General features: G+C 36.6%; 1 protein-coding gene across 1 annotated transcript in view; it reads right to left on the bottom strand.

The window, feature by feature from the left end:
* RB1 (RB transcriptional corepressor 1) overlaps nt 1-20,452 on the bottom strand; it is a 71,221-nt gene that overhangs the window by 41,916 nt on the left and 8,853 nt on the right. Inside the window, exons 3-17 of the mRNA XM_058850791.1 lie at nt 19,257-19,369; nt 17,214-17,348; nt 16,214-16,252; nt 15,365-15,432; nt 13,754-13,864; nt 11,370-11,518; nt 10,565-10,642; nt 6,879-6,988; nt 5,879-5,956; nt 4,474-4,561; nt 3,885-4,001; nt 3,138-3,194; nt 3,018-3,049; nt 2,863-2,939; nt 2,434-2,636 (exon numbers count right to left, since the gene is read on the bottom strand). Coding sequence (XP_058706774.1) covers nt 2,434-2,636; nt 2,863-2,939; nt 3,018-3,049; nt 3,138-3,194; nt 3,885-4,001; nt 4,474-4,561; nt 5,879-5,956; nt 6,879-6,988; nt 10,565-10,642; nt 11,370-11,518; nt 13,754-13,864; nt 15,365-15,432; nt 16,214-16,252; nt 17,214-17,348; nt 19,257-19,369 — 1,455 coding nt within the window. The remainder of the gene's footprint in view (nt 1-2,433; nt 2,637-2,862; nt 2,940-3,017; nt 3,050-3,137; nt 3,195-3,884; nt 4,002-4,473; nt 4,562-5,878; nt 5,957-6,878; nt 6,989-10,564; nt 10,643-11,369; nt 11,519-13,753; nt 13,865-15,364; nt 15,433-16,213; nt 16,253-17,213; nt 17,349-19,256; nt 19,370-20,452) is intronic.

Raw genomic sequence — 20,452 nt, 5'->3', positions numbered from 1 at the left:
TTAAAGCAGTCAGGAGAATGAGCAAAGACTGAAGCAGACAAGCCTTGCAATGAAGCGCACTACCTGGGAGGGTGAAGGACACAAGAACTCAACAGAAATACTTAGCAAGTAAGTGGGGAAATCAAAGTTGCCTTAAGAAAATATTTGTAAATACATGTTTTTCAGAAGTTTATATTCTTATTTACTAGGCCAGATGTTTTAGGGGTTTTTTTTGCATAAGCTTCACTCATACCATGCTTTTCTTCTTAACACTTTCTTTGGGCAGGAAAAAAACAACAAAAAAACCCCAAAAGCAAACAAACAAAAAAACCAAACCAACCAAACAAAAAAAAATACCCCCAAAAAAACCAAAAAACACTCTCTAACCATATGAGGACACTTGAACTTTCTCAAGATTCCATCTTTCTTGGACTGTTTACAATTAACCCAAAGAAACCACTTATGGTGAGACATTCTTTAGGAGTAAGAAGAAGGCATCTGGCTTTTCTCTAATCCTTTATCAAGTGTTTGGAGGTTCAGAGGTATTTACTGGTATGAACTACACTTCTCTAATTGCCTGCCCGTTCTTGAGGGAATTGCTAATTAAGCAGACACTTGCAAACCTTGTACACCATTGCATGGAGGCAATACCCAGATAAGGAACTGCAGAAGAATGCAGTAAACCATTCTTTTGTTCAACAGCTAAGCCTTTCTGAGATACCTCAACAGCCTCCTGAGTCAGCCATGTAAGTATTTTCTCCTGTTTCTAATAAATCAAATTTTGCAGGCAAAACCAGCCAACACTCGGATACGAGGAAGGGGTAGATTTTCTGTGCAAGAAGACTCATGGCTTTACATTTCTATGTGGGCTTCAGGTCCTTTGCTACAGTGACCCAAAGACTCAGCAAGACATATTGGTACAGATAATGTTTTACCACTCCTCCTCGTCCTCTCCTAAGCACTCTGCCATTTACCACTCACAGCCCCTTCCTCCCCTTGTGGGAAGCCAGAGGAGGCAATGGAGGCCAGCACAGAATCTTGGAGCTCCTGTCCTGGCTGCCACAGCTGTCCTCAGCTTTTAAGGGAAACCTGCTGTGCCCTCTGGTGCCTCCAGCAGTAGGGGACACATTCATTGTCTGGAGCCTGGGGAGACCCAGACCAGGTGATATGGAGGTCAGTGAGGCAGCAGGGCACCTGGATACATGTCATGAACATTTTTTTTCATCCCCGCCACTGGGCTCCACGGCACATCCTTCTCTGGCACTAGCTGATTTTTGTAGGCCCCTTCCAACTGAATTATTCCATGCTACAAACACTCAAATCGGCCACCCCAAAACAGTACCATATATGTCCCTCTAGAAACTCAAGAAGAGAGAGTCAAAACATTAAAATACACTCAAGCAGAGCACTCAAGAAAACTGGAATAATCCTGTGCTTCTTGATGACATTATCATTTGTTTCACAAAAACCTGGAATTTTTGAAAACACAACTCTCTGGATTTTCCAGTCTGAAAGTCCAGTTCTCAATTAAATTATCCTGCATTCCTTGTTTGAGTTGTTGGGTAGAAACTGGTGGATGCGGTATACTGATCAGTAAGCTGGCTTCAAGCTGGTTTGTAGAAGGTAGCAGGAGCCACTTCTAGCTTGTAGAGTGTCAAAGCTAGGTATCTGTACCTCTGTCTTTTGTTCTCTCAAGGTTACAATTCCCAAACGCCTTTCGCATGCTTGTAAGTTTCCTAAAATAGTGTCTGCCTATTAAAACACCCCTTCCTCTCCAGAACTAAAAGATATGGGATCAGTTCTAAAATGGTTGCTTTATGTCTCTCCAGTCAAAACTACCAGCCTCTATAGTCTCCTGCTTTGTGGCATACATAGCCTATTTCTGGTTTATAAGTAACAAACAATGAAAAGAAACAAATGTTTGATTTACTGAAATACAGACTTAAAAAAAAAAACAACCCAACCTTCCAGCATTTTATTTGAATGGCATCCAAAAATACCAAAGTGACTGAAATGCAAAGGACAGTGAAAAACAATATTTTAAGTACTTTTAGCAAACATATCAGATGCCCAGAACTAAGGCCCTACTGCCAAGTAGGAATAGCAACTGGATAAAAATTAACTTTCAAATAAAAGCATAGAATTTATTGCTGACTTTGGTACCAAAACACAGTTAAGGGTATTACCCTTATGATTTGTGCCAGACTAGTAAAATGATGCTGGCTTACAATCATGTAAATCAGCAGACCTATGTCGACTTCTTCCTCTGATATGCTTCCTTTTTCTAAAACCAGAAGACATGCCAAAACTAATCCTGTTTTGCTCTTTTAATTTATTTTCCCAGAACCAAATCTCAGTAAGACCACAACTTATTCTATAGAGCAGGGTGTGACTTCTTTTTTTCTAGGTAAGCACATTATACAAGGGCAAATTCTCCTCTAAAGTGTTACTTACAGATTGCCAAGCGAGAGACTCCATAATTCGATGTTCACAGTGTTCTAGATGCTTTATCATTTCTCGTGTCAGGCTGGGTTCTGCTCTAATAAAGCTTTCGATCACCTTGTAGAAGTCAAAAGCCTTTAGATCGAATACATTGAGAATCCACGGGAAAGACAAGTCTGTTTCAGCACTGGTACTGTCACTTTGTGAAGCATTTCCTGAAGGGAAAACAGACTAAAATTATCACAAATTCTACATTCTTTCATTTTTGATGTTTTTTTCTTTTTGTATTTATTTAAGTCATTGCTAGCTCACAGCTTTCAGTGAGTTGCTTTTTGTGTTTTGGGCAGTTTTTCTGCTATTTACTCTATTTTATGTATTAGAATAGATGGTAATAATTATCAATAAGTAACAATGCTATTAAGGACTTTAGATTTAACTTACTGCCATATGTAGCCATGACAACCTCAACAGCACAGGCCAGAAGAGACGTGTGGAAGATGTTATCATTCAGAAGTTTGCTGAAGAGAAAGTAAGTTATTAGTACTTGTCACAAGACTTAAAATAGCAGACTTCAATAACAAGTTAGGGGCAAGTACCTGAAATTCTGCACCGAGAGGCGCTCTTCCTCCTGAAATAAATAAATCAGACCACACTTGTGAATATTCTTAGTATTTCTAGAGGTACTGCCAGTACTAAGATTGCAGTACTAAACTTACCGACTTCAGCATGGACTCCATTACTCTGTAATAGAGACGCACTCCAAGCTTGTACCTCTGTTAGAATGAGAAATTCAGGAATATTACAAGAAGTTTTGACAAAATACAACAGGCAGACTCTTGTGTTTTAACAATCCAGAACATTCCAGTGTTTGACAGAGCCACTATAAACAAGTTACTGTCCCCATTTCCACTGGTCAATAACACTGGAGAGGCCTCAAGGGCTCCTAATGTGTGTGACTACCCCAACCACATGAAGATTTAACCAAGTCTAACAACATTAATTGTGTTCACATTGATTCACAGCTAACAGGATAAAAAGCAGGGCTGACAGACAGGAAGGAGACTGTCGAGTGCAAACTTGGTTGGATTTATTTTTCAAAATCCTTGTTGAAAGTACAGCTGCTCTCCTGACTTTGAAAGGAAGTGAGTCACCTTTGGCAGTTTTAGGCCAAGTTAGCCTAATAAATGTAAATATATATTTCACTTAATGTATTTTGCCCAAAAATAGTTTTCATTCTTCAATAAAGTACTTCCAACATATTTCCACCCAATTCCTATTGCTCCTTACATGGTAAGAAGAATTTCTTAAGTGCTATCTTTACAGTGCTCCTCAATTTGAAAAGCATACTGTTGTTACCTTTTACTGATCTACACTGAATGAGGACAGTCAGTCCACTAAGCCAGGTCTCACACCAGCTAGTGCTAACAGAGCTCAAGTGAGTGATATTCAACCCAAATACTTACCTGTGAGCCAATTTCAGCCCATCCTTGTCCAACTGCTTCAGCAAATTTCTTTTGGAAGATGTGGTCAAAACTTTCCACTCTTTTCATGATACTATCCTTAGGATTCACTGTGCAATTCTAAAAAAGTACAGGAAGCAAATTAGGAGAAGAAAAGGCAAAGAAAAGACATTTTACTTCAAAAACATTTCAATCATTTAAATGATTAGAAGTCCTGCCTCCCTTTGTAAAACCTCTCAATAAGGTCATCAGCATAAAAAAAAATGGAGTATTTAAGAGTGCTGTACATCCTTTTCTCTTTTTTCTTTCCCTTTTATACCCCCTCTCTTTTCCTTTTGTACCCCCTTTCTTTTCCATTCAATATATACATAAAAGAATTTTAATATGTAGCTCAGTAACTAAAGTATTTAAGTACTTAAAAGGTTCCAGTACACAACAGTTAGAGAGAAGTGCTTTCTAAAATGAGTGATTACATTTAAACCAAACCTATAAAAAAGTACTTTTTCAAAAACATGTGCATCAGATCTACAGGTATATATTTTGCTTGAGTGGTAATTCTAAGAATCCTACACAAATCTTTGTAGTCACTTACATTGAAGTACACAATGAGAGTATCTGATGGTTTATCAGTTGCTGAGTTTAAAATCATAATCAATTGCTGAATGTTATTCATTGCCGCTCTGGAAAAACAAAATAAAATGCATATTAAGCATTAAGGTTGGTTTCACAGTTTCCAGAAACTGAAGAGCAAATCCACACAAAAAAATTAGGATTTCAGTTCTCACTCCAGTTATCAAACAAACTGTTTGATAAAATCTATTGCGCTGTGGTAACTACTAGGAATTCTAACAATGCAATTTACCTAATTATTTACTTTTGTGTAAATATTGTGTATGTATTGTGATAATTTTGATAACCAAAAGAATGCCTTAACACCTAGGAAATAGTTTGATTCTTCTATGGTATTGTTACTTCCTGAATTTTTCACTGTGGTTTTTTGTTTTAAGTTGAATTCTGTGTGTTTGTCTGTTTCAAATTTTTGTATCATTTAACCTCAATTTGGCTCATATCACCAGTCAAATAAGCACAAACTCAACAAGAATGTGCTCAATCATTGCAACTACAGCAGTAAGATGAATTTTTCTTTAATCTACTTTCTACAAAGTATTGGTAAAAATTACTTCTGCCTCAACTCTCCTAATGGTAAGGAGAAGCATAAGGATACTGGAAAAACATAAAATGAAAACATACAACCCATTCTCATTATGCTTATAACTAGTACTTACACCCTTTTTATATACTAATTTCTACACAAATGACCAGATACAAATCCACTAATAAAAATTATTAGATTCTCTCCAGTTTCAAGGGGCCTTTAAAGCAGATTCTATGAATCTAGGTTCAGAAATACGACACTGTAAGGTTATCCAAAGGAATAAGCATGGTGCTTTCAGCATATACTACACAGGGTTCTGTTTAATCGGGGAGAGACGAGGATACACTTTCCACTCTAAGCTGGTGATCAAACCTCTGCTGCCATCTACTGACACTTCTATGGCTTCACAAAAAGCAGTTACTACAGCCCAAAATCAGTGCTGGTGAATAGGCCTTCACATGAATTGCCTTAAAAAGAATCAGTTTTGGAAAAATCAGAGCAAAGCCCAAGTGTGGATGAAGAGAATCTAAATATCACTAGACTTTCTCTCAAGATCTACGTTGGTTTAGCACATTTCAAATTTTTAGCAATGCAGAAACTTTGTACTTCTGTACTTTCTTAATGTCAAGAACTTAAAGGAAGCATCTTTGTCACTGTTAGAGGGCTTTGTATCTACTATAAATAATAAGTATCAGTGATCACAACTACAGTATAGTTTATGGAAAAAAACCAGCAAAACAAGGCCACAGTTCCTTAAAAATTAAAAAAAGACTACTGTAAAGATGACTATTTCTAACTACAATATTGAACAAAAGAACACATTCAAGACAAAAACTCATACCGAACAGGAGTCTGTGGAAGTATAATATTGATTTCCTCGTCTGGATTGTTTTTTAGTGGTGTCCTCTCCAGCTGTGAGCTACAGAAATGGAAAACAAACTTAGGAAAGACTAACACAATTCAAAAGACAACATTTTCTACAAAGACTTATTAATCTGAAGAGAAAAATGCATAACAGAGTTTTAGAAGATCTAGATGTCCAATAACTCCAGTTGTTTAAATTCCCATGTAGATCTGCTTTGAGCAAGATGTTGGACTAGACAGCCTCTAAAGTTTCCTCCCAAGCTTTTTTCTTTTCTAGAATTCTATTTACAAAAAGTTTAATTTTTATGTAGAGATAGTATTAGTTGAATTTTAATCCAGTTTTAAATTAGTGCATTTTCATGGCACAGATAAATTCAAACTCATGTGATAAGCTCACATTAAATTAGAGAGATGTTGAATTGTGAGAAATCACAAGCATATAAGTGTAGGACTGAGAAAAAGAAATAAAATCAAACAATCATAGAATGGTTTGGGTTAGAAGGGACCTTTGAAAGCCATCTAGTCCCATCCACCTTCAAGGACCAGGGACATCTTCAACTAAATGGGGGTCCTCAGAGCCCTGTCCAACATAACCTTGAATGCTTCCAGGGATGGGGCATCCACCACCCAAACCATTCAGTGCCAGCTGGCTCAGAGCCATAACACCACCTCTGGCACATCTAATCAGCTAGCATGACATGCCTCCTCCTCATGATTCCTCAGCTTTGCCTGGATGACAGGGCCTTGCACAGAGTAAGATTTTGAGCAGAGTTTCCAAATCATTTTAGGCAGCCACAGTCATATGTTCCCCAATTATTTAAGTGACGACATAAAGCAAGGCTGGTGATGGTGGAAATACCCTAGCAAAACTACAAAGCTAGCAGGTCAACAGGATAGAGTGATCTCCATTTATAACACAAGGGGGCAGAGAGCAACACAAGATTGAATGGAATGAAAGCAGTAAATGGAAATATTACCACGCTATGACATCAGGCTGCAGAGTCTCGTCGTGATTCAGAAATAGTCTTGCGTCTATATCTTTGTTTTTGAGATAGAGCTCATCATACTGTTTCAAGATAACTTCAACCTCAAAAAGACATTGAAAAAAACCTGAATTTATTTTACAGGAACAAGTTTGACAATCTACTGAATAACATAAGTTATTCCTACTTCATTTTTACAATGCTGAAATGCTAAAAGAATGACCTTGGAGCTCACAAAGTTTCTTATTATACAACAGCTGAAACATACCTGGAGGAAAATTACTGTTTATAAGAGAAAACAATCCAAGATCATAAGATTTTTTTGATGAAATGCAGGTCTTGACACTGTAAAAATACTTGCAACTCAAACTAACATTTCCACATTTTTAAATCTTTCCTTCCAGAAAAAGGGGTGTCTCCAAGAGCAGGAAATGTAAAATGCATGTTTTTAGAACAGCTGTTGGGCAATTGGCTCAGTCCCTGTCTTTGTTGTTTTGGACAACAGGACCTAAACTCAAACCTTCTTTATCTCAGTAGGAGTTTCCTCGTTTTATATTAATATATTTTCCCTGGAGTAGTTCTCAAGAGATACACCTACTGCTACAGAAATAGACTTGTTATTGCATAGCCAAATTGTAGCTTCTTCAGTAACTGCTCAAAGTTAATTCTTTATTGACTGAATCCCAGATTGATAGGATTTCACTTTGCATGGAAAAATTTATTGGATTTTTAATTTTTTTTTAATTATTTATTTTTATTTTTACTTTGAGTGACTAACATTAACTGCAAGTCTGCAAATTTTTTTATCTGGCCCTCTGAATCTGCTGCTGTGCTCATGCAGAAGTAGGCAGCCACCTCAGTTATCTGCCCCCTGAGCCCTTAAACTTTTTAAATGATGCTGTGCTCTGGCAAATTCCTGCTAGAAAAACAGGAAACAATACATATGAACCCAAATTAGTCCCCTCTCAGTCTCAAGAGAGAGAAAGTTGCAAATACCTCCTATACAGCTTTGCTCTCCTTACCCTCTTCTTTACCTTTGCCAAATGGATTTCCTCCAAACTGATCCCACAATTAAAACTGAGATTAGGTCTATGCAAAGATTGTACTTCAATTCTCATTATCACTATTATTTTTATTTAAAAACTCAATTATATTTTCATTTTTTGTTATCTTCTTAAGGGCTTATGTGTTCTTTTCAACTAAAATAATTCAGTATTTCATAAATTTCTAAAAAAAACCAGCAGCTCTTAGACAAGATGGCTGTACTGGGCTAACTTGGAAGAAATCTTCAGTCAAAAATAAGAGTTCTGTATCAATCTATTCATCACTGCATAAAGCCTGACCAGCAAACACATGGGAAAGACAAACAAAAGACCAACATTAAGCCTCAAAAGCTTTTCTTGCTTTGAAAGGGACATTAAAATATTTCAAAAGTTCAGTGTTTTTTTATGAAAGTCAGTTTAAATGTACCCCACTAATAGCTATTGTACTGATGATCTCATCCATGATTATCGGTTATTTGATTACATGTATGAACCAACTACCTCTCAAATAGAGCCCTAACATTCTGTTCTGGCACTCAAGGTTAAGGAGCAAAAATCATGTGACTGGATTTTTCTTCAAATGCATCATTTTGTAAAATTTTCACCAGCAAGTCTTATGCTAATAATTTTGATATTGTGCTTCAGTTGAGCAGCCCTGGATGAAAAGCCTCTGGTTTGAGAATAAGCTGTACCTTTGCCTGGAAATTCATACAGGGTTTCCCAACTACACATACATAAATTAAAAAGTCTACACAGGCTACTGATACCCTAAAATTAATTTAGGAAGAGATTAAGATATTCAGTGAGTCCTGTACTTTGTTCCACCCCCAGCACACTATGACACTGAGCAGAGGATATACTTGGTTACACCCTACAGAACCATTGCTCTGATCAGCTTCAGAGCTGCTTATTTTCAGGTTACCACATCTATTGGTGACACACAGCCAAGCTCACACTTCTAAGAATGATGAATGCAAACACACTCCAAGAAGTTACCTATTAAAATGCACTCTGGATGCAATTGCATAGAGGTAGAGTGCTGCATTCAGGCAACAGCTCAGCAAGATGAAAGTAATTCTGCCCAGACACAGCAGTCTAAACTCTGCCAAGTTGTGAAACTCAGACTAATCTTCTGGGTATCTTTCCAACAACACTACAATAGCATGTCTCATTTATATTTAAATTAAGGTGCGTAATTTAAGACTCTAAGCATTTATAGAGTGACTTCAGAGACTAATATTGTAATAGTTGTATTTTAAATGAATGGCCTTACCAAGGTCATGGATATGCAACCCTTATGTTTTGAGCAAAAGCTTTTTGCTTTGAGCAAAGCTTGGTTTAGCCTCAGGAGATTCATTTATTGGATTCAAATTTATAACCAAAATATACTTTATGAATACTGAAATCTAACTCACATTCCTGAAAAACAGTTCATTTTGCTAGATGATCTTAGAAGAACCTACTAGAATTCCATCAATGGGTAAAGGGCATCTTTAAGCAATTTGGCATGAAGTAAAACACAGTTGTTGAACTGTTTGTACTGGGTTTGCACAGGAAGGTTTTGGAGGGGCTACAGAGGTGGTTTCTGTGGGAATCTGCCAGAAGCTTTGCCCATTTCCAGCAGAGCCAACACCAGCTGGCTCCAGGACTGACCCTCTCTGTTGGTAAAGGCTGGGCCAATCAGGAATTACAGTAGTGCCTCTGTGATAAACACATTTAAGAAGGGGAAAAAAGTTATTACACAGAAGCAACCGCTGTCTGAGAAAAGAGGTGTGAGAGTATGTGAGAGGAGCAACTCTGCAGACACCAAGGTCAGTAGAGAAGGAGGGGCAGGAGGTGCTCCAGATGCCAGAGATGAAATTCTACAAACCATGGGTGCAGACCATGGTGATGCAGCTGTGCCCCTGCAGCCCACATGAGACCACAGGGATGCAGAGATCCACCTGCAGCCTGTGGAGGAGGTGGATGCCTGAGAGGGGGCTCTGGCCCTGTGGGAGGTCCATGCTGGAGCAGGGTCCTGTCAGGGATTTGGAGACCCACAGAGAGGGAGCCCATGCTGGAGCAGGTTTCCTGGTAGGACTTGTGACCATTGTGGGAACCCACACTGGAGCAGGCTGTGCCTGAAGGACTGTGAAAAAGTGATGCACACTGGAGCAGTTCATGATGAATTGCTGCCTGTGGAATGGACTCATGTTGGAGAAGTTCATGGAGGATGTTCTCCTGTAGGAAGGACCCCGCCACTGCAGCAGGGGAAGGAATCCCACTCCTTGTGCAGTGGCAGGAACATATGATAAACTGACTCCCCATCTCCTGGCACTGCTGATGGGAAGGAGGTAGAGCCTGGGAAAAGGGAAGGGCATGGCAGGGGAAGGTGTTTAAAACATTTATTTTACTTCTCATTATCCTGCTCTGATTTTGTTGGAAATAAATTCAATTAATATCACTAAGCTGAGTCTGTTTTGACAGTGATGGTATTTGGTGAGCAATCTCTCTCCCAACCTTTTCTAAACTCATGAACCTTTTATTATATTTTCTCTCCCCATCCAGCTGCAGAGAGGAGAAAAAGAGTGGCTTTGGTGGGTGCTTGGCACCCAGCCACGGTCTGCTCACCACTACATCTTAAATTCCTCCACTTACCTCTGGTAGTCCATTTGAAGCTACAATACCAGCAGAATTCAAAAAAGGAATGAAGCTTGTGAAATACACATTTTTGACCTAAAAAAAAAAAAGAAAAAATGTAACATTAGCAAGGTAGAGAGTCAGCCATGCATACACTGCTTTCGCATCTTTAAATCGAGAAACTGAGACATTTCTGTAATGCACTGTGGTTTGTTTTCAATAATGAAAGAACAAAACTTGTTATATATCCAAGAAGGGATATGCAAACATGCAAATGCAATCCTTTGCTGGAATACTAAGTGATTAAACTAGAAAAGAACTGCACTTTTCCAATCCTCTGATATTTCTGCTTCCATCATCAATCTAGATATTCAAAAATCAGTCCTTTTTACACAGAAATAGATTTAACAGCAGAGGAAAAGGTGAATGATGTCTTTTAAGATCTACAGAAGCAATGGGCTTTTTGCATACATTTTCTCATCATAGGATGCACCTGTGAAACCCCATCAGAGCAGCCCTGCATCCATATGCTGCATGCTGTGATCAGCCTGTAGCTTCATATTGTATTTTTCACAATTCAGTTACCCTGGCAAAATTATCACCCATACCAAAGGGCTTGTTTTGGGTGGTTTTTGTGTGTTTTTTAAACTACTCACTAAAGAAATTATAGAATGGTAAAGTACCTTCAATACTGAAGGTATACTTGACAGATAGTGAAGCTGGCACGAAAAATGTCATTTTAAAAGAAGACCATTTAAATAAATACATATTCTAGAGGGAGTCTAGCAGCAAGATCTATCAGACTTTAAAGTGTAGGCATCACCTCATCTAAATTGCAATCATGCTCTTTACAAAGGATTTCGATAATTTTTGTGTCGGTATCAAGCTGCTTTGCAGTACGGGAACTCCTGTTCTGGCCTCTTCTTGGAGTGCGAGCTGAACCATTTACAGTCACTGCAGACACACAAGACTCTGGAAAGATATTCAAAACCATCACAAGGTTAGAACCATCTTAAGAAAGAAGAAATTTAAGTTAATAAACCTAGAAGATTCTACTTATATACTTTTTCAGGTCTTCCCCTTAAATACATTTTCTTATTCATTATGTTTTTCTTGTTCAGCTAGGTAAAAAAACCTTCATTTCAGAAAATCTATGCAAAAAGCAAGTTAATTTTTAAATTCCTGTATCAGTATTTGGAAAATTTTGTTTTTGAGAAAGTACACAGGATGTAACAGCAGTTTCTGCAAGTGGCTTTAAATGAGCATCTGTTTTGCAAGGCTAGGAAAGCCTTATCTTTTCACAGATGAGTAACTATCTTTTCTATTTTTACAGAAGTATAAAACAAGAAGCTGAAGGACAATAAATCAATGCAGGACTTGAATGGTGGTGGAGACCTGGAATATGGTCCTGCAAGGAATTCCTCCTTCCCCCAAGTGCCCTCAGACACACAAGCAGAAACAAACAAGTCCATCTTGAAGAAGGTATTAAAACACTTTATACAACAAGGTAAAAATATTTCATTTTGTCAAACTCAAAGTATATGTCTTCAACGGTAGAAATGTGCAAATTATATTAATAACACACATTAATATGACTGAATATTGTTGGTTTAAACCTGACACTGCAATCAGCATGCTGTTCTCACTTGTAACTTCATTTGCATTTGACAACTGTTCTGAGAAACTCTGGCAAACTACACTGGAGGGGTGATTGCATCTTAATCCCCTCAGCCTTAGTCAGATTATAAAGCTTGACATCATTTATCACAACATGAAGCCTCTTGGTCACGAAGGTTTGAACAATACATTGTGTTATTTTCTCAAAGAATGCAGAGCTGTTTGACGGGTCATACACAGCTCCATGGTAGAAACCCAGTGCTATGCACTTAGAACAGTGACACCCATATCTACAATTTAGTCTCAAGTGGCAGCATTTTTTTTTCCAAAATATGATGGACAGAACCGAACTGTTTCTAAAAATGAGCTCCTATTCCACGTCATTTCACTATGAAAAAATAAATCAGTGTGAACACAATTCAAAACGAGGTAGTTTCAATTCAAAAAGTGGTTTTTGAGAAGGATTTGCTTTGCAACACCCGAAATAAGCAGCAGCATATGTCTGTCCTAATAGGAAGGACAAATTTAAATTAAAAATACTACTGGAGGAAAGCAGGGATCTGCTTGTCCTAAGTCCATCCTTTTCCCCCCATTATTCACATTCAAATTAGAATAAGAAGGTTATTTGTTCTTGCCTGCAACAAATAATCACTACATCAGATAAGTATCTCCCAAACATAAAATTTAAAGAATATAGTAGTGAATACCTTATCTTTTCTATGACATTACAACCTAGGTGGGTGTTTAGCTGCCATAGAAAGAAATAAAGCAAACAGATTTAGGCTAAATATACTACAGTTGCATCTGAACCCACCAGATGATAAACTAATTAGTAAAAACAATGTGAATCACATCCTGTGGCTCCAAATATTTCAGTATATGAATTCCGTAGCTTGCTGAAAAAAAACAGTTAACTCAAACAGAATTCTATCTTTGGAAGTTGCTATAAATATTTACTTTCGCTACCTTTTTTAGTGAGGTTTTCAAAGTTTTAGGATAAAAACTTAATGGATAAAAACTTACAGCTGAATAGAAGATTTTATAGAGAAGACCCATTCTATTTGTACTTATAAGAGACAACTTCCAATAGCAAACAGGATGTAATAAATGCAAAGCTGTCCACATTTTATGTCTACTCTTTTATTATGAGGTGCTAGCAACTGTGTATTTGTTTTAGATATCTATGTAGTCCAGTATCTCATTAATTTCTGCTGTTGTCATATTGTTTTACATCAATGAAATAAGTCATACTACTTCATTTCCCTTTTGTAAATAAAGAAAAACCTAAATAACAGTTCTCATTTATAATCTACCCAGAACCTGAATTTTTCTACCAAATTAAACTTGCTGCTTCAACAAGTCTCTGAACAACCTGTATGGGCAGAGGACATAGAAAAAATTATATTAAATATACTGCCACATTCAGGTAATTGAATTCAAGTTCACTATCATCTAAATTGAACTAAAACAGGAAAAAATTTAATAAGCTTAAGAAGTTTTGTTATGTTAATTATGTATGTCAGCATGACTAATAGAAATCTAGTACATTTACTTTCTATTTTAAGGAACAAAAATGCAAGAAATTCTTACTGTATGGTTCCTTGAGCATAGCAGGAGGTGACAGTTTGATAAAATAATCTAAGACACACAGCAACAACTGGAAAGAAATCACCAGGTCATCTTCCACTTGCAACACTTTACCTGCAAATATTTAAATGGGTAAAGAAAACCTTTCTGAGAATGTTTGACTTAATTTTAGAAGTAATTTTGAAAAACAAAGCTTTGGAAGTTCATACAGTAAAACAACCACTAGAATTCAGAAAGCATCATACCGGATGCCAGTGTCCTTTAAAGGCTATTGATTTTAAAACTCATGGCACTTCAGTTTGTGGCTTTAGAGACAACATGCACACAAATAAAATTACTGTGTACAAAATTCTACCCTGATTTGTTTTTCTTTTTACTGTAAAGGAATAACCCCTTGCTTCTGTGTAATTCCTCCCTGCTTTCTTTTTTTTGTGGTTTTATGCAAGCTTTTTGAAAGCTGCTAAATTTTCAGAAAGCAGGAACAGCTACTATACAGTGAAGAGAAATTCAAAACATGCTATCACACTGTAGGCTCAGCCTGTCAAATTTTTATGAAATTACTTAAAAGTCACACAAGTAATAGCATGAAGAGCACTTTTAGAGCTGTATTATTCCAGTTTTTCCCATATTATGACTCATATGCCAGAGAAGATCTACAGGGCCATCTCAAGACAGTGTGCATTGCCACAAGAAATTTAGGAAGTCAATAGTGATTTTGAACAGCTACAGATATACCTGTGCTCTACTTAACATGTGCAATTTTTGTATTTTTTTCTATCAGAAGTAGCAAGCATTGCCCAGGCTCTTCTGAAGCTCCAACTATTTTCTAGTAAATTTTAGCTTTCTTTGTTCTCAAGAAAAGGAAGGCTAAAAAACCTTTCTAGGTTTTTGTTGTGGATTTTGCTTTATGCTTACACTTGGAGAATTCTAGTGACAAATCTCCACAAAACTCAGCTGATCCAAGTCTGATTTTGATATCAGAGATGCATAAACTTCACTGATAACACATACCTGCTGTAAGCAGCACTTGAGATACAGCTTTCATTTCTTTTAGTAGGAGTACAATGAGACAGGAACTCTATGGACTACTACAAACGCTTCATCACTCAACATTAACTGTAACTCACACCTTTTCAAGAAAGATTTGTAGCATTCAAAGGACGTGTTTTCAGGGACTTACTATAATACCTTATTATTAAATTTCCTTTATTAAATTATATATACTTGTAATACAAATAAGCTTATTTTAAAAAAATGCTAGTTTTTTAAAGGTCATTATCCATTATTAAAATGCTGGCAGACTACAAAGCACCTCAGAATAGACTTAAATACAGAATAACAATCTTTAATATAAAAGAAAAAAATCATAGAAATTTTTCAAAGCTTAAATATATATGTTTATATATAGTATAAAAATAAAGTATATCAGTGAGAAGAAAAGCCAAACTGCATATCAAGAAATATTATTGAGTAGTTACAAAAGCCAGGCAATCAAACATTCTGGGCCTGTACAATACTTATTTGTAATAAGGATAGTAGTCTCATGTTGGGCATGTAAAACAAACTCACTTCAAAAATACTCATCAAAATTACTGTATTTTAACCAAAACTCACCTTTTGCCAGCAAAAAAGTAATCCAGTAATTTTTTAGGACTAATACAGAACTGAGTTCAGCAGAAACCCTGCAGGGAAAAAAAAATACTTTGTATTGATAGTTCTGTAATAATTTAAACTACAGTGTTTGAAAACATGCTTCAGTCTACAGAACTATTTAACAACGTGCAACATTTCGCATAGAGTTAAGTCTTCTAAAAATCTCATTCCATTCCCTCTGTAATTATGACTAAACATTTGAAAAACTTAAGTGTCTGTAAAAAAGAATCGGGAAGTATCTGTATCATCTTCAGAAAAGAAAGTGAATGTAGACAATTCACTGAACTCCTCTGAGCTGTCTTCTTTGACTAATGCCCTCCTCTCCAGGCACAGCATGAACTCTGGCTCATTTGGGAGCTGTTAAGGCATCTTTTAGTACACTCATTTGTTGCTGTGATTAGGAAGCTCACTCTCCATCCAAATGTTCATTTCCACCATGCTGAGACATACGCCATTGGGTGGCAATACTTCATGGAGGAGGGATAGATATATAAAAATATATATAAATACAATGTGATACATATCTACTTATATATAGATCCACATATATACACACTGTATTTTTATAAGAATATATTTATGTAATATACATAACATGTATAGATCATGTACATAGATAGATAGATATATGTAACATATATATAGTCTCTACATCTCCCATCATCTCATTGAAATTCAAAGTCCACATTAAATCTGAAGTAAACACACAGCATACTAGGTCTTAGGTCAGTCCTGAAGGGTTAAAAGATAACATACCATAATGCTTTACATCTTATATTAACAAACACAATTTAAGAAAATCAAACTTACTCACTACTAGGTTGCTCCAGATAAATAAGGCCACAAGTCCTAGAAAATTAAAATAAATTCTTATTTTTGAACATGCTTCTGCAAGCAAACTATGCAATATCTTTGACTTCAAAGTAGTTAAAAAATACACCAGTTCACAAAACATTTTTCTAACTTTAAAAAAAAAAAAAGCTGACTCAAAGAACAGCTTAACAACATATCAACTATAACCCCAGCATGCCTGAAAAAATGTTGCTGTTTGCACATTTATGTCAACACTTAGACAGCAAAACAATTTTAACTTTGTATAATAAAATTGCTTTCTTCCAGAAAGACAAGATTTGTACATACATTGTTACTCAGTGTCTTGTACAACACAGCAAAGTATGCTGAACCTGCACAAAGCACACTATAAAAGGAGTAAATATAAAATATAATATTAATAGAATATGTTAATAATTATATAATATAAATATTAAATCTTTAATATTTCTTCAGTGTCTCTGCAAGCCTGGTGGCATAATGTTTCCCATTTATTCTAGGTACACACCATTTCAAGAAAAATATTCAGTTTATGCAAAAACAAACCTGGATATACATGCCTTCATTCTATAAGCTACCAAAGAGTGATCCCCTACACCTTTCAAAGGTTATTTAAGAGAGATTTGAGAGTCTTTTGTGATTCAGAAGGCAAAATACTAAATTTAAAAAAAATTTAGATCGTAAACCAACCCTCTTTATATATGTAAAAAGCTTAAAGTGAGTAGCAATTGGTTGTCATGCTACTCTTACTACTCTTTCTACTGCAACAAGGGGGTTGCTTAACACAGCATTGTGATAGTTATGGAGTAAAATGTAAGAGGTGTTTATTTAATACATGTAAACAGCTCAATTTCACTGTTCTGCAAATATTAGCACACAGAGTTTAAATGGGCTCCTATAACACACAGGTTGAAAAACTCAAATACTTACATGTTGACACACAAAGAACTCAATTTCAAAATGTAAAAGTGTACACTACCTTTCAAACTTGTGGTATAGTGCAAATAATACATCATATTTCTTTTTCAGCCTTGATACAGTGCTATCAACTTTAGTGCTTACAGTATCCATGTTAACATCCACCTCTTTCAGAAACTGAAAAAATGTGCATACACTGAAAAAAGAAAAAAAGATGACACATTATCATAACTCATGAAAATGAGTATGCTGAAATAGTTCTTAAAACCCAGAAAATAAAAACACATCTCCATGAAAACCCATTGCCTTACTTCACTAGACTCCAGCATGTTCTTACTATTATTACCAGGGACTAAACCTTTGCCTTGAGAAATGCTACTTGTTTAGTACCTGGCAGCAGAGGTATCTCATGACACTTGTTTTCACTACAGAAAGAAAATTTTCTTGCCTAGCACAGATATTATCTCTGGAAGTCAGAATTTGCTAACTAGACACATCTTCGTTCTTGTGCTGCTGGTAGTACCACAAATATCCAACACACACCTCTCAGCTCTCCTGCTCTACTTTGAAACACTCCTACTACTCTAAGAATCCATACTAAATCCATACCCAAGAAAGATCTAGGAATGAAAATTGAGGTGAATGAGTTGAATTACATAGAATTTCAAGTCTTTCAACAGGACATCTCCACCCTTTGGAAATACTATTATACAAGGGATCAAAGTTCTCCCTATTCATCCATGTAATATTATGGCCATCAAGGAAGCATTTTGTTATATTCATAACTAAAATGAGCAGATTGCTAAAAATTAAAGAGAAGGAGGCTATCAAATATTTTCAACTATTTCAACTGTATCAAATATATTTTGATCCTTTATCAGAATATAATATTCTGAGTGACTTTTTGATCTTTGTCAGATTAAACATACAAAACACAAAACCAGTCAGAAGCTCATTTAAGAGCTCTTACCATGAAATAAAATATATCTGAATGTTCTAGAGGATGACTAGTAGAAATCTCTGCCAGTCTGACCTTATAGCTGAGAAAAAGCCCTGGGCTTTTTCAACAAGCAATTGAGTATTGCATCACAATCAGCAGAGTAACAGCTTCCTCTCTGAAACCCTAAGAGGAAAAGTCTTTCACTTTTCAACTTTCATCACAAGTTGGTCTGTGGAACTTGGGTGGACCACACTGAATGTCGCTGCACAAATGCAGCTGGCTTTCAGCTACATGGTTCCAAGGCACTCAACACTGAAGAGATGGATTCAAAACACTGGACCTGACCCTGCTCTGGGAGATGATGCAAGGTAGAAGAGGATATGGAGAAGTCTAACCATAACAGATGGCTTCAAGGAAAAGGATATTCTGGCCCAAACCCTGAGGTTATTGCCAGGACTTGCCTCCTGCCCTAGAGCATTGAGAAGCTCTGCTCCTGTGCATGCTTTCCACACACAGGACAGCTCCTAGGCAGATGGCACTGGAATTCTTTCCTTCGATGAATTCAACACAAGGTTGCTGTTCCCACCTAAATTTACCTGAAAAGCAGAAACTGTAATCTTAATTTCTGCATTATGAACTTTTTTAATATACAATATAACAGTTACACTCCCCTAACAAAAAGAGTGTATGAAAGTACAAAGTTTAGCCTGGCATTAAAATGCTTAAGAAAGAGCAGCATGCTGGTAAACTGTTTGAAGAGTAACTTTTTTCTTTCCTCCTTCTTGATTTAGCCTAAGCCTAATGCTGAGAAAAAGGTTTTATGGAAAATCATCATAGAGGGAAAAAAAGAAATAGTTTAAGTGCACTTTGCACCAACCTAAACTGATGAATACTTTAGGGAAAGCAAGAACAAGAATGAGATGAGTGACACACCCAAAGCCAACCACAGATGAATCAAACAAGTATCACTCCTCCCTCAACTAAAATATGACAGCAAGACTTCTAGTTCACCACTATATTCAGAACTTCCATAAGTAATCTTCATTGTAAAATCAGCTAGTCTCATATGTGCAAAGATTCACTGTGCTTTAAAAACATTCTCTTCATAAAAATGTTGACAAGTTAATTGTTGAAATCTAAATTCACATACTTAAGCACACTTACCTTATGTTTATACTTTTCAAAAGCTCAGTGAAAGTAAACGTCACTTCATCCAAATCAATTGCTACAATAAAGATACATACTCCCCATGTTTCCTTTTTCTTTTTGCTACAAGCCTGTTTGAAAAAAAGAAAGAGATTTTATTAATCAGTAAAATTGGGTAATGGATGGAAGGCAGTAATTTGTCGAAATATGATTAGAAATGGTTAAAAAAAAAAATCCTCAAACAAACATCTTACTATGACAGCCAATTATTTGATAACAGAAAACCATTCCGGGTTTTACAATACAGGTAAAAACCAAGCATTTCAACTCTTATTCATGCAGAACAAAATCAGTTTTACCCATACAATTCAGCAAAGCTTTGAAATACAAGCTTTGGTTCCATGGAATGTTTATGCAATGCAGAAGTCATGATTCCCTTTTTTTTTTTTCCTAAATTACCATATTTGACTATAACAAAACACTGAAAGTTAAGGAGTAAGAAGCCAAGCCATAAAAATGTAATTGAAATCTTTACACTGACAGGCAATAAACACTCATAAGTGAGTACAGCTGTATCAACCACTCATCACTACTGAGCCACAAACCCATCTCTGCTTAGTAAAGTGTGATAATAACAATCACTTCCAGCCATTTTCCTACCATACATGGACATTTAAGGTCTGCCTTCTGCTATTTAGAAGGGGCAAGTTATAACCAATCATCCTTCATTAAAAAAAGCCAACCCACAATGACAGACACGGCATCCACATAAGATTCCAATACCCCTCTACCAAAGCAACTCAGTGGAAAACCCCTGAAGAACAATGAGTTGTAGAAGCATGGAAAAAATAGCCCTTAAGCAGGTATATCGCAACTTTTGGAAACAAAGCTCTCTTGAAAACAGAGCTAGGCATGGGAGCAGGCCAAAACTGCAGAAACAGCAAACTTGTAAAATACTTTTCGGACATCCAGCATCCTTTGTAAATAGAACTCCAGCACCACCCAGGCCCACAGCAGAGGAGCGGGTTCTGAACACATTCTCCACAGCTGTAGGTCAGACATGACATCTGCTGGAGGACAGAGGTGAAATGGAGCACCAGGAGAAAGAGAATAGAAACACAGCATTCCTGGTCTTCTACACTTCTTTAGCCCACTCCCTGGCCTACTTTTTTATCCTTTCCCTAAAGGGAAAGCTCCACCTAGCTGCCTCCTAG

The sequence above is a fragment of the Poecile atricapillus genome, chromosome 1 (genome assembly GCF_030490865.1).
Source record: "Poecile atricapillus isolate bPoeAtr1 chromosome 1, bPoeAtr1.hap1, whole genome shotgun sequence".
Taxonomy (NCBI): domain Eukaryota; kingdom Metazoa; phylum Chordata; class Aves; order Passeriformes; family Paridae; genus Poecile; species Poecile atricapillus.
The sequence above is the reverse complement of the archived record's forward strand: the minus strand, read 5'-3'. Positions and strand labels throughout refer to the sequence as shown.